This window comes from Rhinolophus sinicus, chromosome 9 (genome assembly GCF_057876585.1).
Source record: "Rhinolophus sinicus isolate RSI-liver-muscle chromosome 9, RSI-T2T, whole genome shotgun sequence".
NCBI classification, from domain to species: Eukaryota; Metazoa; Chordata; class Mammalia; order Chiroptera; family Rhinolophidae; genus Rhinolophus; species Rhinolophus sinicus.
This window is the reverse complement of record NC_142509.1, coordinates 33,733,375-33,760,155: the sequence shown is the minus strand read 5'-3', so window position 1 is coordinate 33,760,155 and position 26,781 is coordinate 33,733,375. Positions and strand designations below refer to the sequence as shown.

The window sequence follows — 26,781 nt, the reverse complement described above, 5'->3', positions numbered from 1 at the left end:
TATTTGAATATCTATGTATCTTATTGCTGATTGCCTACATTCTTACCAGTGAGAGAGAAGTGTCTTCTAAAATAAGTTCTTCAAGTTTAAGTGCAATTAGATGTGTCTCAAGCCCTTTAATATGATCCACGACATTGGAAATTAAAGTCTGAAGCCCAGTAACATAGTCTTGGAAACTGGTAAAGACAGGTGGCTGGAAAAAAGATTTTTAAAAAGTTGAAAGATTACCAAACATATTTCCCATGCTTACATCATATAAACTATGCTAATTTTATACTAGGCATTACTTAATGCTATTAACAGTAACAGAGCTCTGGATGTCAACACAGTCTCTCAAACTATGGTAAATTTAAATGTCACCAAATAATGCTAACTCAGCAATGATGACTTAAAGCATTTTTTAAAATGAAATTTTGTTCACCCTGGAGAACTGGAGATGAAATTCCAATAGAAAAATATCTTAGTTGGTCATTACTCAACTTTGGGCTGAGAATGTCCTGGAACACTAAAGGAGGTGAGAGGAACTAAGATCTCATATCTTCTCTTTATGTCTTTGAGATTTCCTCTGAGGTTAATAACAGAAACAGTATTTTAAGTTCTAATCGAAAAAATAATGGGTAACAATAGCTAAGAAAATGCTATAAAAAAGTAGTTAAGGGGAATTTGCCCTAATAGATATTAGAGTATATTATAAACTTACATTAAACCCAGATGGTAGTGGTATATAAACTGCCAAAGAAGGAAAGTAGTCTAAGATAGATTAACACAACAGAATGGTATGTAACCATTAAAAGTAATGAGATACACACACACACACACACACACACACACACACACACACACACATTTACTGAAATGAGATGTCCAAGATATCCTGTTAAATGAAAACAAAAACAAAGAAATAGGCAAGCTGCAGAACCTTCTACGGAGCATGATTCTGGGTTGTTTGCAGTGGCTGTCACTGGTCGGTGGGAATATGGGTGACCTTTACTTTATTCACACCTATAGGTTACTTTGATAATCAAAAAAATAGCAAAGCTATTTTCATTTTTGGAAATTAGAAAAGCAACAACTACAAAACCCAAATATCAAACAGCTATCTAACAAGTTCTAGGAATGTAGGCTTTCATTAGAAGAGAGGAACAGCAACTCTGATCTATACTTTTAAAGTTTGCACTTCCGATCTGTTAAACTAACAAAGTGAAGGAGAGAAGCTTCCTTCATTTAGCTCCTCATCCAAACCTAAGTATACTTTGTTTCTCAATGAATGGTAACACCAAGCATGGTGTCAAACCTAAACAATTCCTGAATTTGTTATTCCTGAATTCTTAGTGAACTGTGCATGAAATCCTTATTACTACTAAAATCATCAACATTTTCAAGTGACAGTGGCTACTATATTGCTACAGTAAACAAAAATCTCCCATTAATAATGATAGGATAAATTCAAACATTAATAAAAGAGCATGTCATGTGCAGAATGACTCCTAAATAACTTTGCTTTTTAAAAAAAGATACACATTATGTTAATGTTTTACACATTCAAAAATTTAAAGATGGGAAGAAACTCCAAAATTAAATATAAACAGATATAAATGAACTTTATTTACATCCCACCAATAACATAATCTGTTTTTAATTCCAGTGCTTTTACAGAGTCCTCAACTGTCCACATTCATTCACTGCAACATATTCTAAGGACAAAAAAGAACTGCAAGAAATGTTAACTTTACTTAGTGGATTTGTTACTGGAACTAGTAGTGGAACTCATGTACTAATTCCAAAATTACTTGTTATTTATTGTAAAACAGCAAGTGAACAAATATACTGATGCTTTTGGGAACCAGGGTTCTCACTTTGCGAACATGAAGCTACAAATATGGAATGAGGGAAGGAATAAAAGAAAGAACAGTGATGTTGGACGGAAGCTGGAGGTTGTTCGTAGGAATTATTTAAAACTCTGCATGTTTGTGTGTGTAATAAACTTCCTGTCTCTCTCCATTGCCATAAACTAGAAGCAATGAAACCCCAATAGTAATTAGTACACCTAACACCTAGATCTTGGTTTTGAAATACCATTCCCCATAAAGGAACCAGGGTTCCTTGAAAAAACATCTGATGTCAGTTCAACGGAAAAGTACAAAGTGCTGAGAGGATGTTTGCTGTTTCAAAAAGTAAGGGTTCAAAAACTGAAGAGGACATGCTCAAAGACATGAACCCACTTAAAGTGACTCCCATTAGCCAAATTTGAACGTCCAAAAGAAAATAATGGTAATGGATTGTAAGGTAAATTTAGAAAAGAATGAGTTCACAGTGATACACAAATAGACAGTGATGTTAAAAATACACATACAAATATATATAAGAATGGAGGTGGGACAGCTCTATTTTATGGCATAATGCCAGCTAATAAAGATAGTAGATTGAAAGAATTTTTTTTAAATCACCATTGTGGAACCATCAATGTAATAATGATTCGTGCAAGTTAGATTAACAATGGATGCTGAAACCAATGGGTGAAAGGCTGGTGGGAAATAGGATATTCAGTCTTAAAGCCTCATCCCATAGATTACTTATTAATTACAGGGAGAAAAAAGGCACCTTTACAATAACGATATCCAGTAGACACTTCCTTTATCAAATAATTAATACTGAAATCACCAATAATGGGACATCACAACATCCGTGCTTCCTGATTTAATTTGCTAAAAAGGATACAGCACCTATGTTTAATCTAAATCTGAAGAAACAATTAGCCAAATCCAGATTGTGGGACATTCTACCAAAATCCTACCTAGACTCTTCAACAGTAAAGACAAAATGAAAGGCTAAGGAAGATTAAAAGACGGTAAAGCGAAATAACTAAAAATCCTACTAGATCCTTAGTAGGATTCTAGTCTTTTGAAAAGGCTATAAAGGACATTAATTATTGTATCATTACTAAATTTCTTGAGTGTGAACATTTCTTGAGTATTATGGCTTTGTAAGAGACAGGTCTTGTTCTATATTTCTTGAGTATTGTGGTTTTGTAAGAGACTGCCCTTGTTCTATCCTGGTATGTTAAGTATCACAAAGTCATATTTTTCTTTCAAATGGCTCAGCAAGCAGGGGGTGGGGGATGAATGAATGAATGGAATGAGGGGGGAGCGAGAGAGAGAAAGCAAATATGGCAAATTGTTAACAAGTGGTGATTCTAGATAAGGATATTTGGGTGTCTTATACTAACTAGTCTTTCAGCTTTCCTGTAGGTATATAATTTAAAAAAAAAAAAAGGAAATGTTAAGGAGAGAAAATAAATGAATATAGGATCCTAAGATCTGTACAACATGCAGGAAAACTGGAAAAAAAAAAAAGCAATATGCAGTCAGGTTATTACTTGTGTTTACTCTGTTATTACCATGATGATGCTGGTTTCTTTTTTCTTCTTTTTCTTTTTCTGTAAATTTAATTTGTATGGTCGCAGGACACTCTCACAGTAACTGGACACCCAAAGGATAATAGAAATAGTCTGAAAGAGGAAAAGTTACAAATCAAGAATAAGGATTACACTCAAGGTATCTATCTGAAACAGTTAAATGTAATGGATTAAACAAAGAAATTGACAGTTCTACACAAATCTCTTCAATTTTTCCCCCAACTCTCCACTCTCCAGTTTCTATGATCACCAAATTGATTCAGGCCTTCATCATCTCCTGCTTAGAATACCGGAACAGCTCAAATCTTGATCCTTTCTTCTCGCTCTCCCACCTCTAAACCACTTGATCCAGTTTCCTTTCCCTTCCCTGTAGGAAGTGGGAATCTAACATCCTTTTCACTCAAGTGACAAGTCCAAATTCCTAGATATAGAATCCAAAGGTTCATTACAATATGCCTTTTACCACCCACCTCTCTAGCCAGGAAAGATACTGCCTTACCTGCAAACCTTAACTTAAATATATCTGGAGAAACCTCCCCAGTTGGTTGGCACATGTCCTCCTTTGTATTAAGTTAGGTTTTTACACGTCTTCTCCTATGCTCCGGTGTGTACATGTACATATACGTGCAATTATCACTCATTCATTCATTAAATGTATCTTAGGCACTTATAATATGCCAGTCACCAGAACAGAGAACACTACCCTCAGGAAGTTTACAGACTAGTAAGAGAAGAAAAGTAAACAAACAGGGTGGCCAGTTAGCTCAGTTGGTGAAGCGTAGTGCTAGTAATACCAAGGTTGCCGGTTTGATTCCTGCATAGGCCACTGTGAGCTGTGCCCCCCTTAAAAAACAAAACGAAACAAAACAAAAAACTCCCTAAAAGAGAACACAGTGGGAAAAAAAAAGTAAACAAACATGTGCTAGAAATCAAAGGAAAGATACTGGATTATGAGTGTTTGTGATCCTCCTCTCTGTTAAAAAAGAGGAGAGTTTTGCAACATTAGCGCCTGGAGTCTCCTTCATAATGCAGAATCTCAGTAAGTAGTAAACAGCGACAACAAACAAAAGAAGCTGGGGGAATTAATTTAAACTACGTAATAGTAGAGTCAAAAAGGAAAATAAACATAAAACAGCTAGATTTGGAATGAATCTGAGGAATCTTTAGAGATAAGGAAAGCAAATTTCAAGAAGTTTTACCTAAACATTATGAATGAAAATCTTTTTGGTATTCTTGGAAGGAGTTGGTTCAGAAAACGACTTGAAATGTTTTTCAATTAACTAAAGGCAGGGGTGAGGGATTATAGGTATAAGGTGCCATTTTTGAAAAATTAATCCTGCATACAACTTAGGAAAATCGAGCTTTTCAGGAAGAGAACTAAACATACCTCAACAAAGAAGACTAGATTTTCTAAAAGAGTAGGGTGTGTTTTCATGTTACCATCTTTAACTTCTAACAGGTCACCTTTACATTTACTGAAGACATCTGAAAACAGAAAAATATTTATTCAGGTTTTGTTTCAACGCAATTTTTAGGAACACAATGCACAATCTACTCAAGAACAAGCAAATACAAAAGCTTAATCCAGAAAGCTTTTCCCCCCACAATGAACCAAACACCAAAGAATATCTATTTTAAGCTCTTTAAAAAGCCACATGACTAGTGCTCTATTGTCTTCAAAATATAAAAGGTGGCTTTATTAATTACATATTCTAGGGTCTAAACACTAGCTAAGCCTTTCCACAGAGACGCAATTGGCACAATAAAATTAAGACTCCAAGTGAATGACTTAAAAGAACTTGAGACATTAAGTACTAAAAGACTAAAGTGTAGGATAGAAATGCACCTTCATACCAAGTACCACATTTAATTCTTATAATCATCATTTTAAAATTCTCGTTCTTTATTTGGGCCATGAAATAAGACTGTTTTTAGTTCCCTGAAAAGAAAGACCCTAATAGATTTAAAATGCCTATGTGTACCCTTTTACCAAATAATTCCATTTCTAGGAATTTAATAGAAAGAAAATAAGTACCTAAACACTTATGTCCCAAGATGTCATTTCAGCATTATTATAAATATACTGTTATAAATACTGTTACAAATAACTCAAGTGCATAATATGCATTCGATGGGGGATACATAAATAAATTTGGTAAACTCATATCAAGATGATGGAATATTATGCAGCGATTAAAACGAATGGAGTATACACAGAAAGTGCCCCAAACATGTATACACATTTTAAGAAAGGAAAAAAACTGTATTACTTGTAATATTTAATATATACCAATAACAAAAGATGAATACAGGTCACATTTGACTTCTGCAATTACAAGAGGTGCTCAAAGTGGTTACCATCAGCGTCCAGACACTTCTGATTAAGGCGAACTACTGCTTGAGCATAGATAACATCTCTTAAAATGTGTATACATTTTTTTGGCACCCCCGGTATATAAATGATGTGGTAAGATATCCAACATAATTAAAAACTAAAGTCAGAAAAGCATGCATTATACCTTTTCATATGTTAAAAACAATCACTACCATGTATTTCCACGCATGGCTCTCTGTTTGGGTGGTATCTTAGGAGTACAGACTCCAAAGTGTTTATAGTTCTTATCTCTGGGGAAATGGGGCTAGGAAAGGCACAAAGACCATACACATTCGTGTACTGTTTTATAATAGATATCTACTACTTTTATAACCAAAACTTTTTAAAGTTAAAAACAAGTCTTTAAAACTACCAAAAGTATGCATTACTTTCAAGTTTCTACTTTAAAAATGAGCTGTTATTAATCAGTTACAAAATGGGAATCCACAGTTAAGAACATTTACCTTTTAACTGTTCTAGTAAAGACTTGAGACTATTCTCTACTCGCTCCTGGATCTCCACTGTATCCTCTAAAATTGAAAAACAATGAAAAATGTTCATTTTTTTTTTTTTTTAGCAAGATCAATACCTGCAAGCAACTCATAGGCAAAGACATTTTCTTTTCTCTTAATACCCATCAGCACCTAAATTCTATTACTGAGAGACAGAGAGAAAGATGAAAAAAAGGAAAAGAAAAAGACAGGAGAAAAGGAAAGAGAAAGGGAAAGAGGGGGGCAAAAGAAAAAAGGTATTAATTACCTTCTGTCAAAAGCACTACCTACAATTCTCTAGAACTAGAAATCTATGTGTTTCAAATACTCTAAATGACAGGAACTACTACACACCTCATGATTTAGAAGAAGAAAAAAGCCACAGTCTATAAGGTATTTGTGACTCATTGTTTGAGAGCTTATAAAAAATAAACAAACAAACAAACAAACAGAAATTCCTCTCCACAAAGGGCTTCATTTTTAAGTAAAAAACTAAATCTGAAATGCAACAATATTTCAACAAACCAAGAATTTCTTCAACTTTTGAACCAAACTAGATTTTAAGCATGAAAAAGACTTAAGCTTCTAAAACATGACTTTGTAACCTGTGAATGTACTTTCTTGTATATTACACCAGACATTTCCAGAACAGCTACCATCTCCTCCAAATTTTTCCAAATAAGCAGGGTTATAGATATTTTGTTGCATTTACTAAGTGCAATGTTACAATGACAAAGACAGGGTAAATACACTCATGCTAAAGTACACTTACCTAAACCATTGATATCCAGCTCATAAATATCACTAACAAGATAAAAAGAACTGGTCTGACACTGAGAACAGCCAGAATTAAAGAATCCAGCCATTCTGGTAGTCACAGGACCAAGGAAAGGATACTGGAAAAGAAAGACAAAAAAGTGATGTCCTTTAAATTCATACAAAATAAGAAAACAAGGGACTATAACTACTGGATAAAAATCTATCTTGGTGATTAAGTTACAAACCACTAATTAGCAAACTGTCCTTTTCTGTGGGGGACACATTTCAAGACCCCAGTGCATGCCTGAAACCACAGACAGTACCAAACCCTGTATGTACTATGTTTTTTCCTATACATACAAACCTAGGATAAAGCTTAATTTATAAATTGGGAACAGTAAGAGATTAACAATAAGTAATAATAAAATAGAACAATTATAACAATGTACTATAAGAGTTATGTGAATGTGGTCACTCAGGTCAGGGGACGCCCTGCTGAAGTCCTCCTATAGGCTCAGTGCTTTCTGGAGCAAAATGTTGCCGGCGAACGTGTTTTGTTCATGTCTTCCACCCGCAAATTAATACCTTTTCTATCTTAACTAAGCACTTATCACACACTGTGGCCATAACTTTTGCAGTATGAGGTGTGACAGAAAAATTGTACAAATTTCTTTTTCCTTTTTCACAGCTTTTGTGGATAGAAGATTTGTTCTTACTGTAGGTCTGAGCAACCCGAGCATGTGATTTGTTGTTATTAAGTCGAGAACTTTCACCCTTTTACTTAAAGGTAGCACTTTATGGCTTCCTTTTGGCATATCCAAATTGCTGGCATCACTACTCTTGTGTTTTGGGGCCCTTATGAAGTCAAATATGGGTGACTTGAACACAAGCACCGCAATACCCTGATAACCAAGACAGCCACTGAGTGACTAAAGGGCAGGCAGTGTACACAGCGTGGATAATGCCAGAGAAAGGGATAATTCACCTTCAGGAAGGAAGGGACTGCATGGAGGAAACAGGACAGTGCGACATTTCATCATGCTACTCAGAACAGCAAGCCATTTAAAGCTTATGAATTGCTTATTTCTGGAATTTTCCATTTAACATTTTTGGGCTGTGGTTGGCTGCAGGTAAACGTAACTGTGGAAAGTGAAACCATGGCTAAAATGGGCTCCTGTAGTAACTAAACCATTAAGGATAAAAATAGAAATACTGTATTAATTTGTTGATAGCTATTAAAAATTTACCATCACAAAAAAAGCTATTTTGCTTTTCCTTACTATACAGTTTGAATATTGAGGAAGCCTGCAATTCCCCGAGTCTGTAATATTTGCCTTTCTCCTACAGATGCCCTAAACTGGGACAAAACACTATTCTTTATTATTCACCCCCCAAAAAATTCCTATTTTTAAAAAGACAGTCATAGATTATTGCAACTTCGATGGTAAATACATAATGATGATACCTGAATTTCCTTCTCAATAAATCGCTTTCCTGTCTCCAGGGCCACCTCCAGCTGCTGAAGGAGCAAACGAAGAACATCAATCCGGGAGGACACGCCGTTCTCAGTGGTCTTCTCTGAGTTCTTTGGCTCCACGGGGTGGTTAAGACTAGGAAGTCCACTGATCAGCCTCAGTGTTAAGGAGCGGATTCTTAACCACATGGTCTCCTCCTCCAGGGAAAGTTTCTTATGTTCTTCAGAAATATCCCTTTTAAAAAAAAACCCCAAAACCAACCTTTTTACTCCATGTGTTGCCTTGAATCTTTCAAAATTCACTTTCATCAGACAAGACATCTTTGAATGGTCCCAACTTTCATTGAATAGCTGATTCCTCTTAGACAAACCAAAATCACCAAAGTCCCCATTTCGGTATCCATAAAATGGGAATGACAACTTACCTAACAGGTCATTTTTCCCTTAAGTGAGACTTATTTTTCTGATGATAAAATACATGATATTAAAAAAAAAAATCAAATGACAGAAAAGTAAAAATTAGAAGGAAAACATGCCCTGATAACCAAGCACCCACAATATTAACAAGCCTGTATAGAGCCTTTCAGATTTTTGCAATAAAGATGTCCAAAAATGCACCTAAAATATTTACATAAATATTTTACACAAATAAAATGGGTTCACGGTATTTATACTATTTTCCAAACTGCATTTTTTATGACAGTGTGTGCAAGAAAAAGTTCACACGGCAAGCCTGAGGCTACTATCTTTAGAAGGACCTGCTTGCAAGGTTGGCCCTTGCTAATGTCTGGGAACTTGGCACTCCAACCATTCCCTAAATGACAAGAGTGGCTCACAGTGCCTAAACTGTTTGCACAAACCCTATGGTTTACAGTGAACACCTGCTTTCCTTCTGGGATTCTGGAATGTTGGTACATGCTAAACAGAGTATGCCTATGTAGCCAGATGAAAAACACCTTTGGCACCAAATCTCTAACGGGCTTCCCTGAGCAGAAACACTGCACACACATTACTGAATTTTTCGCTGCTGGAGAAAGAAGCATGCTCGGTATGGCCCCTCATAGGAGGGAGAGGGCACTGGAAGTCTGTGCATGGGATTCTCCAGACTCCACCTGTATGCCTTCCCCTTGCTGATCTTGTTATATATCCTTTTGTTATAATAAACCTTAGCTGTGAATGCAACTATACGTTGAGTCCCACGAGTGCTAGCAAATCACTGATGGTAGTCTTGGCAACCCCCAAATCACAGTATATTCAGAACTACCTCATACACATATTTCTGCATGCTTAGGCACTTATTTCCTTAGGTTCCACTTTCCTAGAAGCAGATCTGCTAAACTAAATAATATATGGTTTTTCTTTCTTTTTTTTTTTTTTTATTGGGGAATATTGGGGAACAGTGTGTTTCTCCAGGACCCATCAGGTCCAAGTCATCCTTCAATCTAGTTGTGGAGGGCGAAGCTCAGCTCCAAGTCCAGTTGCTGTTTTCAATCTTTAGTTGCAGGGAGCGCAGTCCACCATCCCATGTGGGAATCGAACCAGCAACCTCGTTGTTGAGAGCTCGCGCTCTAACCAATGGAGCCATCCAGCCGCCCCTTTATGGCATTTTCAATCTTGATACATATCTTTAAAATTCCTTGGTTAGGGAAGGTTATATAAAGTTTTATCCCTATGTAGAGGCACATCCCTTTTCCCCACAACTTTGCTGAGGACAGTATTAATCTTTTTTCTCTTTGTCCAGTTTTTTAAAATCTTTATTGCTGTATGATACATTACTTTGAACTTATTAAACCCTTTGCCCAATTTGTTATTTAGTTATATTCTTCTCACGGATTTATTAAGAGTTCTCTCCATATATGAAGGATATTAATATGTATGAGATTTACCAATTAACCATATACCTTTAGAACTTGTTAACAAATTTCCCTCCACTTAGAAGGCCAACATTTACAGAGGTCAAACCCTTTATGTTTCCAGATTTGATGTTATGCTAAGAAAAGCTTCCCCCAACCATGTTTTAAAATTTTTGTATCTTCGCCTAGAATTTCTAAGGAGTTTTAACATATAACCTCTAATCTATCTGGAATCTGTTTTCACGTATGCTGTAAAGGAGGATCCCACTTTTAGATTGTCCAGTAATCCCAACATAGGGTGTGATTTATTTTCTTCCTTTGGCTTCCCTATATTTTCTGATCCCTACAACAAACATGTTATTATATTTGTGTGTAAAAAAAAAAAAAAAAGTTTTTAAACTACAACTCTTAAGATTGATCCTAATTCCTCAAAAATAAATTACTTGGGGGTACTTCAAGTTACCTGTCTTTTGGATCCCAGCTGAAGAAAACATTTAAGTCTCTGTTGTCTCGCAAGGCTTCCCATGGAATGTCATCTTCTTCTGGCCGAAGATTCATTGACTTTATACTTTCTGCTAAGCTGACTGATCTGTGATATAGAAAGTTTATTTCTGTATTATTTCAATGGTAAAACAGCCATGAAGATATATTAGCTAGGACTTTGTTTTACTAGAAAGAAAGGAAAGGAAAAGGGAAGGAAGGGAGGAAGAATTTATTATTGAGAAGTAAAGGCTCATATAAGGTAAAAGAGAACCAAACACAGATCATGCTGGCCTGCATGTGGAAGCCCAACCAAAATAAAGTGGATCGACATTAATTCCTAGAATCCTGGGTCTGCAGGGATCTTTGTAAACACAGTATGGACCGTGGTGCTGGCCATGGCCCAGCTGGCTTCTGTATGCGACCGGAGATGGTGCTGCCAGTATTCTCTCATTCCCCATGACATGCACAGGTCCTTTCCCCCCTTCCCTGCACCCCACCCCACACATGCTTTTTTCTCATTTTTCCCTAGGTTAATCCGCTAGTGTCACCCAGGAGCCCATTAAAGGCTCTTAGCATCCGATCTAGTTCCTTTTTAGCCCTTGTGCAATACTTACATATTTGCTTCAAGTAGAAGGTCTAGCAACATCCGTTCAGTACGGACTTGTGCAAAATGAAGAGAATTATTCAGCCTGTTCCTAAAAGCGATAAATTCTGGGATCTTCTCAAATGCACCATATTTGTAAGCTTGAATAATATATTCTGAGGTCTGGGAAGGAAAGACATTACCTTGGTATAAATATTTCACAGGTCAGACAATGAAGGCAAACCTTGCCAGCCAAAACAAAACACACAACACTCAAACTAAAATTAAGTAAGAGGTTGAATTTAATCTTTAAAGGCCTTGGTCACCAAGTAGAATATCAGTGTTAAAATGCTATTTTTCTTCTTTCCTATACCAGAGTCAAATGTCTTCTTTACTAGTATTATTACTAATAATACCTAGCTGCTGTTACCACCACACAGACTTTCTCTTAGCAATTATGTCTTTCAGTTCAACAGGACTAGAGGTTTTGTTATACCCCATCAGTCAAAAATTTGGTTCGTGCCATTGTGGAAGGGATGTTACTCCATGTTTTTCTGCATCTAAGATACACTGTTGTATACAAAGGTTCCAAAAATACCAGAACAATATAACCACCCTACCACCACCCCAAATAAAAATCACTCTCCTTCAGAGAAAAGGCTCCTCCTTGGTTTTGTTTATTTCTGAATACTGTATCACAAACATAGGTCATATGTGTGGTACAGCAGGATAGAAATCAGGCGTCAAACAAAAAACCTATAAAAATTCATGTCATAATCCATCCTGAGGACAGAAAGACTACAAGAACCAGGTTACTTGTCCATCCAAACTACATAAGACCTCTGCTGGAAAATTCCATAAACAAGTAAGTGAAGGCAATTCTCACCACGTGTGCTTGAATTTTAGATTAATACTCATACACAGATGAACCACTGTGAACAGAGGCAAGATAAAGAATTCTAAACAGACATTCTGGCACAATAGAAGACAATCTCAGGGAAGAACATTTCATAGCTGGGCCTATGCCATCAGGACCAGAAGTCAGGAGGGCACCCTTTTGGGTCAAGGAAAGTGTTAATTTCAAAGCTGATGTCTGCCCCAAAGATCCTTTCTAGAAAAGCCAGTCCTTTTGCACAGCCTCAGTCAGCTCTGCCCCCATCTCCATCACGTCCGAATAATTTGCCCAGTAGGAAAATAGGCCAATAGTTAACAACATACCCTCTGATATACAGCCTCGCAGGGTTCATTTCAGGCCGCGGGGTTGCGCCACGGGCGCTAATTCAACTGCATTCGATGCGGCTTTTAAACCCCCATGGGACACCTCGGCGAGCTGTTTGCCTGCAGTATCTGGAGAAATTAAAGACGGACGGACACAAGAAAATTAAAAAGATTACTTGTGATCCTGCAGGTTTAAAGAAGGACTGTCTGCAAAAGCTCAAGTGTACCTTCTAGCCTGATTAAAGGCCAGTGATAGGGCCCTCGAGAAGAGGCCAGGATACTCGAAACATGCCTATCCGATGGCCTCTTGGCTTGGAAGATACAGCAAGGTTTACCATCAGCCCTTGCAATAGGAACTTACAGATTGAAAAAATTGACTGGTTAGGAACATATGATCCCGCAATTAATCAGGATAAAAATAGGACTTCGGTGGTTCCAATCAAATTTATGAATTACAGTTCCAAAGTATGTTGTGATTAAAGGAAAGGACCCAGCTTTACCGAGGGTAGAAGCATTTTTAATTTCTGAGTGGTCCACTGACTACCACTTTAGAAAAAAGGCAATAACTTTAAAAGAGAAAAATCAGGGGAAACAGAGGGAAAGTAAAAGTAGTCCTTTAACAAACTAAGACGGTAACTATAGTTCTCTGGCTGCTCTTTTTAAGATAGTCCTCCTTTAATGCTGCAGTAAACTATCACTGCAGAGCTAGGAAAGGGCCTGGGCAGCTACCAATAGGACAAAGGCTGAGAAAGGACTACGAAGTGAAGAAACACCCCTACTGGAACTGCAGGCAAAACTGGAAGCCACGGGCACTTGAAAGCCTTTCAATATAAGAGAATGTTGTCCGTACCTATTTCTACTTATTTATAAACCAAGGAAGCTATTTAGATCCCATTTGGATTACTGAAATGAACCCTGGTCACTGTAAAAATTAGCAAAATACATGGACACCAAAACCCTGAATAATGACTTTCATGAATACCTAAAATAGAGACTTTTAAAGGGATTTTTTAATTTTTTAAGTAGAAATATATAAGCAATTTTTGGAGATATAAAAATCTAGCTCTAATTCTCATATTGTAAAAAATTATTCCGAAGTAATGATGACAGCAGACAATGACCTTTCCAGAAAGAAAACCCCTGTGCAGACCTTCCAAATATAACTTTCAATTCCATAGCACAAAGCATTACAAAGTAGAACACCGGATTTTCCACTCAGGAGTAAAAGTGTCCTTTCAAAGAGCTATTTAGGAATTGAAATACATCAGTCACTCAAGGAAAAACCACCTGGAGGTCCGCCAAACTACCAAGAATAAAAGATGTAGAGCGTAGAGTCCGAAAGATATTTCTAATACTATCAGAAGGTTTAACACACACCATACAACCGTGATCCTTCTTAGCCTCAAATTCCTATAGAAAACAACAGTCCACACCGCAGTCCCATTTTCCTATTTTGGGACTCAGACGAGGCACTAAAGTTTAAGGTGCGTTTTCCTCACTGTATTGTTTTGCTTCTGCCTCCAGAATCCCGCAAAGATTATCTACCTAATATGGTTAAATAAGCTTTGTCTTCTTAGTTAATACCAATAAAAATAAATTTCAAGCAGAGTCCTAGTCCCACATCAATAAAATACTCTAATTTTATCAGACTCAGCATCACAAACTTTCAGGTGAATTATCACACCTGCCACACACATTCATCAGCAAAACATCAAAAACAGAGATATAAAAAGCCACTGAGGACAACATACCCTCTCAAATCGCTCCTGGTGCTCTACTTTCCCAATTACGATACTTTCAGTTGTTTTGTGTGTGTGAGTGTGTGTGCGGGTACTTGTTTTGTTTTCAAAACAATTATCCAGATGCAATATTTGTGGGGGAAAACAATAAAGCTTAATTTTTATTAGTGAAAAATAATGTGCCTTCCTTGGCCAAATCATGAACAATATGGTTCTTCTAAAAATGCTGGATGATTAGAAACAAGTACAACCAGCCGCCAGGCCTGGCCTCAACCCTTATTTACCACCACACTCCCACCTCGAAGCTATCTGAGAAACCAAATGTTTCTTTAATCTCTTCCTTAGAAATACAGAAATGAGAGCCAGAATAATGAGATTTAAGGAACACTTTTCTTTTGATTTCTTTTTTTTTTTCTTTTTTTGAGTTAGTGAAACACCTTGAAAACAGAGAAGGGCAAGCACAGATACTTGAACACACAATGAAAACTCAGATTTGTAACTCAACTGCCCACTGTGCGAAGAGATTTTAGACACCCATGTTCCTAGAGGTAGCCTCTGCCCTCTAAGGCAGGCCAGCACCTTCTAAGCAGTATGTTCAGATGCTGATGCCCATTTTCCTTCTCTCCCTGATCAGCAGCTATGGCACAAAACAAGGTCTGAAAAGAGAGACCAGCACTGTGGGGGAGAGGAGCCAAAGGAAAGGAAAGGGGCTTACAAGCCAATTGGTGAAGCACAGCTAACCACCCTGTGCTACACCAGCCCTCTAGGCCATGCCCGGAAACTTGTCAGGACATAGTGATCGCAAGCTGAGCACAACAAACTCTATGTTCAGAAATGCTCTGCCCTTCCCCTGCCTTCTATTTAATACACTCCCAAAGAATTAGATGGAAGATAGATGAGCCATAGCTGTTACAGTTACAAAAGGGCTTGTTGTTTTTTTTAATCCTCATGAGTGTTTGCCAAAAAGAACCCCAGAAACCAGTTTCCTTGCCATGTTCCTTAGCTGCTGTTAGACCATGAAAATGGAACATGAAAAGCTATGGGCAGATATGTGGTATGGCCCAGTTCCAGATGGTAAATCTTAAAAACACATGGGAACCAAGTAGGCAGCGACCATCCTAAAGACATGCCTTAGCTTTTACATATGTTCCTGGGTGGTTTTGCATAGCTAGGCAACTGAGTAGAGACCATATATATATATATATATGGTTTTTCCACAAAACCTTCTGCTTAACTGACAAGTGGAGACCAAGTCTATTTGCAATGAAAAATATGGTGCAAATCCCATCCTTTCATTATGGCACATAGAAACTCTATCTTATTTATTTCTAGTTAAAAAAAAATGCTACTGGCCAAAGTTTCTTGAAACGTCATTCAATTAGTCAATTTTATATTCCTAAGAAAATATAAGTGTGCTCGCTGTTGACAAAGAACACAGTGGTTACAAACTTCAGAAATAAATCAAGGTAACAGAAAGCAGCTGCTATCGCAGAATCTCATATGGCATCCCAGGCTATAAACTCTTATGGGCTATTTTCCCTTGGAAAAAGTCTCTTAGAGATTAAAAGATCTAAGAGGCAATCTTATTCTGTTAATACCCAGTTATTAATTCACCTTTGCATGGATTCTATTATTAAACATGCCCATTCTAACAACCACAAATAACTCTTCACCTCTACCCAACAGCCTTGGCCAATAAGTTGTGGCCCAAGGGCACTGGCAAGTGCAGCATGGGACACCTCAACGTGTGCGCAGGCGACACGAGGGAAGATGTTCTGAATCATGAGCATTCAGCAGGCAAGACCATATTAAAAAAAGTTTTTTTCACTTACATCTTTCTGGTTGGAGTGGAAAAACCTGAGAGCGAAGTTACAGGATTGGGACGCAGCAGCATACTGACCTAGGGATTCAGCGTAGCGGGTCAAAAGATAACTAGGTCAGAAGGAAAGAAAAAAACACATGTTATACTTACCCACCTCTAGTATCATATACATACTACACCTCAAATTGCTATGGCAGAGAAATAGCTAGGCATACGGAAAAGTTAAAACATCCCGCCACAGAAATGATCTAAGGCACAGAATCAAATGTCAAGGGGAAAAAAAAAGCAAAGTTAATTCAGTTTTGTGGGAGACCTAAATTTTTTTTTAATTAAACTTATTGGGGTGAGATTGGTTAGTAAAATTCTATAGGTCTCAAGTGTACATTTCAATAATACGTCATCTATATATTACATTGTGTGTTCACCACCCAGCTTTCTTACACTCGGATGATTAATGGAACACAAGTTGTAAGAGAATAGAAGACTATCTTCCTAAAACTGCTCTACAGGGGATAGAAAAAAATCTCAAAGAACAGTCACAATACAATCTGATTCATCACAAACCATAGTCACAATACAAATTAAAAGGATCTCAGAGGTCAACAAATAAAGTACATGTGTCAACCTCAACTGCAAGGCAGAAGTAAAGACATCAAAACCCTGTGTACTAAGAAAAAGGGTTCAAAGTATAGAGCTATTTGCTGTCTCCGACGAAAACTTTTTTACTATTTCTAAACTGTGCAGATTTTTAAATTCCCACAAAATGCTGGGAGATATTAAAACTTTTTCTGCTTTGCAATGGGTCGTAACAGGTGAGTACTTCATCTAAAAGGCTTACTACCAGGAACAACTTGCCGGCTAAAACTGGAAAGCTCAAGTTGCACGTGTAAGGGCCCACCCTGCTGCAGCCGGCGGCTCAATATTCAGAGCGAATACTACCAACCCAATGGTGTCATGCTGGATGTGCTTAGCATCGAGGCTGGAGTATAAATCCACCACTGGTTCAAAGGCCCCCAGCATACAGTAGATTCGAACAAGCAGCAATTTGAACTGAGCATTGGAAGGGCTGTGGGTTAATCCCTCTTCCAGCAAAGTCAAGGCCTGCCACACAGCATTCTCGTCACCTAGAACCAAAATAGAATAGCATTATCCCCAGATCTTGTGAGCAAATGGAAGTTTCTCAAAAAGAAGAGAACAAAAACTTAATGACATCATCACCTCCCCTGACTATTCTAAGAATGAGCTTAGGTTGCAGAGAACAAATTTTAGATACACACATGTAGGCAAAACAGCGAATTTCCCTGAACAAAGAGCCCCTCAATAGTTACCTCAATTCTTAAACATGCATCTGCAAAAATGATGCAAACTTTAAACCGCCAGGTCTTGTGGAGAGAAGTTACAGAATCTCAAAGAATCCTAGATTCCAAGAAGAGATGGACTTTGAAAGAGAACTGGAGTCCACCAACCTTCCCAGTACAGGATTTTCTCTGTAAGACTCCAAGCAGACGCTTTCTCTAGACATCATTTTCCTTCCATATGTAACTCTACTAATGGATGTGAAACAATATTTGAAAAAAACTGCTCTTTAATCATCAAAATATAATAGTTTTTTTGGCCTACCAAAACTCAAAAAGGTCACATGTATCAGTCTTAAAAATTAAGTAACTTCTCTTTTATGAATCTATCTAAAGAAAATAATATGAAATGCAAATAAAGTTTTATATGCAAAAATATTCATTGTACTAATAATGGGGGGATGATTAAATAAATTACAGTAACACCCACACACAGAAACATCATACAACCATTTGACATTAAAGAAGAGTTTTTAATAACAAGAGAAAATAAATTATATTCTATCTGCCTTTTTCTAACAGAAAAGAAACAAAATAACCAAAAATTGTAGCTTTAGATAATTATCATCCATAATCCTATCCAAATCATCCAAACTACCCAAAATCTACTTAAACTACCATTAGGATTTTGACTTATTATTTTTGAACTGTAATTACTTTTACACAGTAGTACTCATAGCATACATTCAATATTGTGTTCTGCTCTTTTACTTTTAAGTGTTTTCCCATGTTGCTACCTGGTCTTTACAATCAAAATTTTATTTAATTCAATATTCACTTAACTAAACCTGTGCTACACTAGATATAAGACCCAGAGATAAGAGTCACAGGTGATTACTGGCCTCAAGAGGCTCAGAACTGAGTAGAAGAGATAGTTGAACAATACAGAGAATAGATCATTTTAAGAAGTCCTGGTTAATCAAAGATAACTAGTTATGAGGAAAAAAAAAACTTTCTTAAAGATCTCTTTAAAATGGAAACAAAATTTCAAAGTACATAGCCAAAAAAAAGTAGTTTAATTTCTACTTCTTTCTGAACTATTAAACCAAATATTACGAAGATTTATCATTTTACTTTATTTTGCAAAATTTAGGCTATAACTACAACTCTACACAAATTCTTCACCAAATCAAAAGAGCACCAAAGGTTGGTGAAGTTTTTTGGGACAAATTTTTTCTAACTAAATTTTGTAATATAACAAAATGATACAAGATAAATAAGTTCTGGGAATATAACATACAGCATGGTAACTATAGTTAACGATACTGTATTATATATTTGAAAGTTGCTAAGAGAGTAGATCTTAATAGTTCTTATCACAAGGAAAATTTTTATAGCCATGTGTGGTGACAGACAACTAAACTTACTGTGGTACTCATTTCGTTATATATATATATATATATATAAAATCATTATGTTGTATACTTTAAACTAATACAATGCAATATGTCAATTATATCACAATAAAATAGGAGAGGGAAAAAATGACATCTTCACTCTGCATTTTACTTTTGTGGCATAACCATAAAGAGATACCGTTTTGCAAACATTTTTGAGAGCATCATCAATTTCCTAAAGCACTCTTCTTAAACCTTTCATATTCAAATCAGTCTCTTTCAACATCCTTACCAATTCCTCTAAATTTCTAATTTTTGCCAGATCCACCCTGAACAATGATAATGCCTATGATTGGAGCACTTTCACTGACTTTAAGAAAATTTGCATCTTTATAATATCTGCAATTTCCCATGGGTTTGCACTGTATAATTTTGGACAACTTGCCTAACTTCTTTCTCTCTATGCAGTATTTCCCTTCTCTGTAAAACTATAACAATCTTAACTGTATTGTTACGGGGTTTAAATTAGCTAATTTATGTGTAGTACTTTAAAGTGCCTGATGATCAGCTGTTATTATTATTAAGTGGTCAAATATCTTGCTCAAAAAAACAAGAGATTGGGCTGGCCTGGTGGCTCAGGCGGTTAGAACTTCATGCTCCTAACTCCAAAGGCTGCCAGTTCGATTCCCACATGGGCCAGTGGGCTCTCAACCACAAGGCTGACTGTTCAACTCCTCGAGTCCCGCAAGGGATGGTGGGCAGCACCCCCTGCAACTAGAAATGGCAACTGGACAGGGAGCTGAGCTGCGCCCTCCACAACTAAGACTGAAAGGACAACAACTTGACTTGGAATAAAGGCCAGGAAGTACACACTGTTCCCCAATAAAGTCCTGTTCCCCTTCCACAATAAAATCTTTAAAAAAAAACAAAGATAAAACACAAGAGATTAACAAAGCCACTGTCACTATGAGCAAGAATGGACATTAGGGACAAGTGGGGAAGGGTATCTGAGTAGAGACCAGGTTGCTAAATAGTTCATTAATGGTTTTTACATTAGGGTGACTTTTACCGCCCTATGCAATCTCATGAATCTGGGGCTCAGATGACAAATACGCTGGTAAAAAGGATTTTACCTCCATCCCCAATACAATACAGTGTAACAAGTACTATCATCTGGGTACATACAATGTTCTACAAAAGTTCAAAAGGGGCATAAAATCCCCAGTGAGGGAGGGGATGGAATCAAGACAGGCTTGTCGGAGGCACTGTTTGAGTAAAAGTGAGATAAAAGAGGTAAAGAAAGTTATTTCAAACAGAGGCAACATGATGTTCAGTGATAGCGGGGGGAAAAAAAATAGATTCAGGACTGTAAGTACATAAGAATCTGAAGTTGCAGGCAAGGCTAGATTATAAAGAGCACTCTACTTGAAAAGTCCTTTGTCCTCAGGAAAATAGGGCACCTCTGGAGAATTGTAAGCATGAGGATGACTGTATCAAAACTGATTCTCTGTGAAATGACCCCCACGGGCAGGGGTTATGTCTATCTTGCACACTCTCCCCAGCCCTTTATTTCTGCTATAGTTTATTCCAGTGAATAATATGCAGTAAGTGCCTAACGTTATTTTTCCCAAAAAACTGCTAATAAGAGAAAATGTCAGGGGGTGACCTAAAGAAAAGGCAATCTCAGTGCCATCGGCTGAATCATCCATCCTCTTGCTCAATGACACATGATGCTTCCTTTACTGTATACTATATTTTTATCTTAAATGGGCTAATTAGAACTGCATTCCAAAAAGAGGTCATTTTCCTGTACATAAATGTTTTTTTCCCTCTTTCTCCGGCCTCCCCAACCCCACTCCCACTCCGGTTCAAGCCGTAGTTTCTCAGTCTAGTTGTGTAGGACGCAGCTACCTGGCCCATGCTGATATTATGAGCCTTGTGCTCCCCCCGGCTGAGGCAGTCGGTCGCCAGGCTGAGGCAGTCGGTCACCTGTTGTTCACAATCTTAGCTGTAGAGGGTGCAGCTCACTCACCGGCCCATGTGGGAATCAAACCGGCAACCTTGGCGTTAGGAGCACGGCGCTCCAACCACCTGAGCCAACGGGCTGGCCCCATAAATGTTTTAAGTGAATAAAAGGGCTATTCCATTCCACGGGCCTATACATCTATCTGTGAATCAGTTTCTCTGTATTTTAATTATTGTAACTTTATAATAGGTTGTTTACCATCATTACTCACTATTCAGAGATGTTTAAAAACAAAACAGATATCCACTGATTTAAGATTTTCCTGGTTACAGGGAGGGGAATACTTGGAGACTTGGGTTCTTCTAGAAGCACCCTGGAGAAGGGCAAGGAAGTAAAAAACTTAAAAGCATAAATCAAATTCTTAGATTATAAAATTAGTCTAAGGATGTACAGTGAACAAAAAGAGAGAGTAAAGTTAAACTGAAATTACTGCTCCTTACCTGTTTCTCTCCATATATCAATAAGCACATGGACAGCAAGGAGACAGTAATAGTCTGAAAACTGCAATTCGGTTTTCAAACAGGATTTCCCTATAAGGGAAAAAAAATCATATCTGTATTTTAACATTTGTTTAACTGTTACTGCTCCAAAGAAGTTTTTTACAGCAGGAAAGTGATAGGAAGGAGCAGAGAGAGAGAGGAAATGAAATAAGAATGGGATAATACCAGAAGAAAAATATAAGCCATGAATCAAAGGATTCAAAAGAAGGCGAGACCAGACTCAGCTGGAGCAGAAGGGTTCTGAACAGAGGTGGTATCCGAAATGGTCCCAAAGGGAAAGTAGCAACATTTGGAAGGAGGCTTTAGGTGAAGAAAAGAACAAAAGCAAGGGCCATGTATAACTGAAGTAATACGCTCATTACTTCACCTAATTTTTTAGAATACAGTTAGAGAAATACTGATATCATCTAAGCAGATAATTTATACTTTATCACATATATCTAGCAATCTGAAGATCCTCTACTTCTAAACTAAATATTTACCTCATTATTTACAATATTCCTTTTGTTCACTTAGTCTATATATTACTAATATTAAGGCTTATAAGCAGAAAACATGACAATTATCATAAACTATACAATCCATATGAGCCCCAATGAAACAAAGAGCTAGCTCACCAGATTGGGAAGAATATAAACAACTGGAAGCCAACTATAATTATTTAAAACTCCAAGCTTAATATTGTATGCCAACTACACTTAAATTTTTGAAAAATGAAATGTGGAAGAAAATAGTAATAATAAAACTCCAAGCTTCAGAAAGCCTTTGCATTTCATTACTTGGCTAGTCTTCCCACTTGACAAAATATTCTCCTGGCCAAACTCATTAAAACAGGGTGCTGTGCTTTAAAAAAAAACAAAAAAACTGACTTCTAAGCCTTAGTCGATCAGGGAAGGATATTTTGAAAGATTGCTCACCAAATTCCAGTCCATGCTGGTACCTTATCATCAATTCTCTGACCACACTCAATTTCTGAGTTTTATCCATAGTGTGGTACAAGCCCAGTAACCTCGTCAGCTGCACCACACACAAATGTTGCTGCAGGGCTCTGATGTCAGCAGGCAGTGCCAGTTTATCCTCTGTTGGTGTCGACAAAGGAACAACTCCAAGTAACTGATTAATAAACTGCAGAGTGGAAAAAGGAGGACAGGTCTCAAAACAGAAGTCTTTAGTAGGCCATAATCAACAAATACTGAAATGGTCTAGAAAAAGGCATCAAGAAAAAAATATAAATTAAAACCCCTTTAGCATACCATTTTCTATCTACCAAAATTGCTAAAACAAAAAAGAATTTCTAAAAGCACACAATGTTGGTGATACTCCACTGAATCTGGCACACGCATTCATTGCTGGCCAAAAGCAGTTGGTCAATACCTTGTATTATATGCACTAAAAGATTAAAGGAACTTTGAAAATGTGTCATAAATTATAGCACGCCAACTTAATATATAACGTAGCAATGAAAAACTTTAGTAAGACTAGAAAAGAGCAAATTACCAAAAAACAAACAAATCTACAATTATACTGACATACAAGTAAATTCTTAAAGGAAATGTTATACATTGAAAGGCATACTTATATCATGTCAGTGGCCTTAAATCACTTTTGTAATTAAAGTTTTTATTTTGAGATGATTGTAGATTTGCGTGCTATATAAGAAAATGAAATGTCCCCTTCACCCAGTTTCTCTCAATGGCAACATCTTGCATTAACATGTCTTTAACTCTTTAAATTTGGCAAGAATTTTTTTTTTAACACCAGTTCCAGTTACACATTTATTAAACACAGGCTTATTTGCACTCTCTGCCCATTAAGATGAAGGTAAAGAACAAAACAGGGATCAACCCACATGGATCAAGAACACGTGAACAGATGACAACAAATAAAAGCCATTAACAAGCTAAAAAGCAGAAGGGCAGGTGGTCAGTGTACAGTAAGCAACAGGGAGGACCCCAATTAGCAGCCTTGTCAGCCACAGAACTTAGAAAGACTCAGAAATTAAAGGACACCGGGGCCTCTGAAAGCTAAAGTGCTGGTGGCACTGAAATGGGAGAATGTGCTCATTCTGTCCCTCCCAAGCTCATAGATGAACTTCCTAAATCCAGCAGAAGCCTGGGCTTTTACTCCCAGAAGCTGAACCAGAGGCACCATGGACTCACAGACAGCAGGCATAGCTGGAAACAGGGATAAAGCACAAATGCTTATTCAGTGATGAGAGCCCAAGTTCCCCTCCCCCTACTCGGAACCAGATCCCAGGCAAATGTTTAGGCCCCCAAACAGAGATGATGGCAGAGGCTCTATGAAAAGTATTTCTGAAGTGAGAGATGGGGTGGGGAGAGGCTTGGGGGAGAATGTTACAGATCTATCACCGTGTTTCCCCAAAAATAAGACCTACCCAGAAAATAAGCCCTAGCATGATTTTTCAGGATGACATCCCCTGAACATAAACCCTAATGCGTCTTTTGGAGCAAAACTTAATAGAAGACCCAGTCTTATTTTGGGGGAAACACAGTACCTCAAGTTTCAGACTACACTAAGAGGAGTTGTATACTTCCATGTTTCTTTCGGATTGATTGGGGTGAATTGAACAAAAAGATATTAACTCCAAGAAAGAAAGTTGTGCAAAAAAAGTAATCTCCATATACAAAGTGGCTTGGCTGTGAATATTTTGTCATAAAAATATAAATACTGAATAATGACTAAACTATATCGGGGGGAAGTATGTGAGGGGAGTAGTGGAATGTTATAAATGAAATGACCACCATCCACAGTGGGGTACCAATAGATGAAGATTATGACTGTAAAAATAAACAAATAGCTATATAAGTCTTTAATTTAGACATACGGAGGTACGTAATAGAAGATACAGTTAAGAGTTAAAAGTGATTTGCCTATAGAGACCCAGACCCAGGGGTAGAGACGGCCAAGAGCTGCTACTGTTTTTCAACAGAGGCCTTGTAGTACTATTTGACTTTTTCAATTTTATACATGTAATTTTTTGATACAAACTAAAATTAACATCCCACTAAATCATGCAGTTTCACATCTGTAACAACTTTGCTTCAATTTGTCTACAATTGTATGCATTTTATTATTATGATCAAATAATCATTTGTAACAGAAACTGCGGCACTGGTTGTCATGTTTTTGATTAAATGTCTACATAATTGCTACTGCCAGCTCTTCCATTCTTGTAAGTCATTTTATATATTGCATTTATTATTAATGCCTTCTTTAGTGAATGCTGAAGAAGAATCTTCCAAACAGGTTTTGTTATGAAACAATACATTCAATTCATTCTTTATGCTAGTTGGTACAGTTTTACTGCTATGCAAAAAGCTTCTTTAAAAACTGGAATCATTCCAATGTTTAGCTTAAAATGCCAAGGCAAAGGAAACAAAAGATAAAAACATCACCCTGGGTGAGCAACTTCAAGATAACTGGACTCCATTGGCCCACTCTTAGGGGCTAATCCCATTTTCAAAGGACTTGGCTCCTATTTCATTAGGACGAAGTTCTCAGCTTGAACCTTACTTGGACAGTTTGTAGTCCTCTGACAAACATACTGCTGAGCGGCAGAATTTTTAGCTATTGAAGCCCTCCCACATTTAAAAGGTTGTGGCAGCAAAATTACCCCTCTCACTGAAAACTTTACGTGGGACTACAAAACTCATTGAAGCAGCTTGAAATCCTTTGTCTCACAGAACAATGACCACTCTGCTAGTATTCCAGCATTTCTAGAGACTTCCTCTCAGTAGGTTACGATGATGGGGTCACATGAGATGACCCAAGGTTTTCAAACACACCAATAAAGGAGAGCTGCTGGTACTAGATTTGTATTGGCAAACCGTTACGAATCTCAGCTGAAGGCAATAGAAGTTCTCCTCTACTGCAGCCCTATCAGCTGATGCTTCAACTTAGAAGATGGTAAGCACTGCACGACATGGTCAGTTGTTCCCTATCTTAGCACTTAGCACATGATACGTATGTGCAACAAACACTGAATGAATGAATGAATCTCTCCCACAAGCTTCTAGATTCTGCTTAAATCTCTTCTCTAACATGAAACTCATACACTGTATTTGTAGAGAATTCTGGTTACTAAAAAGATCTTTTTCTCACTGAACCAAATTCTGAATTCCCTGTAACAACTTGCTGGTCCCAGTTCTCAACCCTTTTCTACAAGAGAGCTTTTCAAAGATGAGAAAGGAAGTACTCTGTCCCCACCAGAGCAAACCTCTCTCTCTTCCATTCCACCATTTCTCTCCCAGATGCCTTCAAGTCCTCCTACGACCCAGACCCCTGGATATGTTACAATTTATCCAGAGCTTCTTAAACCTTGGCCTAAAGACTGTAAGCACAGCATCCCAAGAACAGCTTTCCTAAAACCAAAGTGAATGGTGACGGTCATTTTAGAACCCAGAGAGACCACAGGCTACTTACCAGTTTGGGAATGCACGATTCCATCTGCCTGAGATGTGAAACCCCAGTCCTGCCACACTATCAAGCCCTGGTGGACTGATGACACAGTCACCACCAAATACTCCAGTCACCGCCCGCTGTGTCCCAATGCACTTTGTCCATCCCACAAGGGGAAGACAGAGGCTTTCTGGAACCACAGATGGCGGCAGCCCTGTGATAAGAAGACTTCAACCCTTCATTAATTACAGAGGTCTGAATAAGCTGACCAGGCACAGGCTTTCTTTATCCACACCCATATGTCTTTATATGGTGCTCTATCCTACCTCAGGCTCTCTGTTCTTCAAATTGTAGAGTACTCCAACTGCCCATTACCAAGGACACCTGGGCTAAATGCTAAAAACCTTTCATGTGGAACAGAGTATGAAGCTGCCCTCAATGGTGAAGCGATATAATCAAACACATGTTGCCGTGGATGAGGAGCCTAAAGATAAAGTTCTCCATCTCGGTATCTAACTGATTTATATTGGTTCACTCACATCAAAAACTCCCAATACAACAGTCCCCCCAGCTTTACTTTCTGCGGTTTCAGGTACCCACAATCAATAGAGGTCCAAAAATGTTGAACGGAAAATTCCAGAAATAAACAATTCATAAGCTTTAAGTTGCACACCATTCTGAGTAGTGTGATGAAATCTCGTGCGGTCTCGCTAGGTCCCGCCCTGGACGTGAATCATCCCTTTGTCCAGCATCTCCACTCGGTGTTAGTCACGCCCCACCTGTTAGTCACTTAGTGCTCAACTCAGTTATCAGATCAACTGTCGTGGTATCACAGCGCTTGTGTTTAAGTCACCCTTATTTTATTTATAATGGCTCCAAAACACAAGAGTAGCAATGCTGGCAATTCAGAGATGCCAAAGAGAGGTCGTAATA

At 37.6% G+C, this 26,781-nt stretch overlaps 1 protein-coding gene across 4 annotated transcripts in view; it reads right to left on the bottom strand.

Annotated features, from left to right (window-relative positions):
- Positions 1–26,781, bottom strand: part of NAA25 (N-alpha-acetyltransferase 25, NatB auxiliary subunit) — a 57,434-nt gene that overhangs the window by 7,124 nt on the left and 23,529 nt on the right. For all 4 annotated transcript variants that reach the window (XM_074321050.2, XM_019734078.3, XM_088801013.1 and 1 more), the window contains 12 exons: positions 22,347–22,554; positions 21,370–21,459; positions 17,155–17,335; positions 16,222–16,321; positions 11,464–11,615; positions 10,830–10,955; positions 8,505–8,748; positions 7,053–7,176; positions 6,254–6,319; positions 4,803–4,900; positions 3,398–3,508; positions 47–193 (listed from right to left, as the gene is read on the bottom strand). In XM_074321050.2, coding sequence (XP_074177151.1) covers positions 47–193; positions 3,398–3,508; positions 4,803–4,900; positions 6,254–6,319; positions 7,053–7,176; positions 8,505–8,748; positions 10,830–10,955; positions 11,464–11,615; positions 16,222–16,321; positions 17,155–17,335; positions 21,370–21,459; positions 22,347–22,554 — 1,647 coding nt within the window. The remainder of the gene's footprint in view (positions 1–46; positions 194–3,397; positions 3,509–4,802; positions 4,901–6,253; positions 6,320–7,052; positions 7,177–8,504; positions 8,749–10,829; positions 10,956–11,463; positions 11,616–16,221; positions 16,322–17,154; positions 17,336–21,369; positions 21,460–22,346; positions 22,555–26,781) is intronic.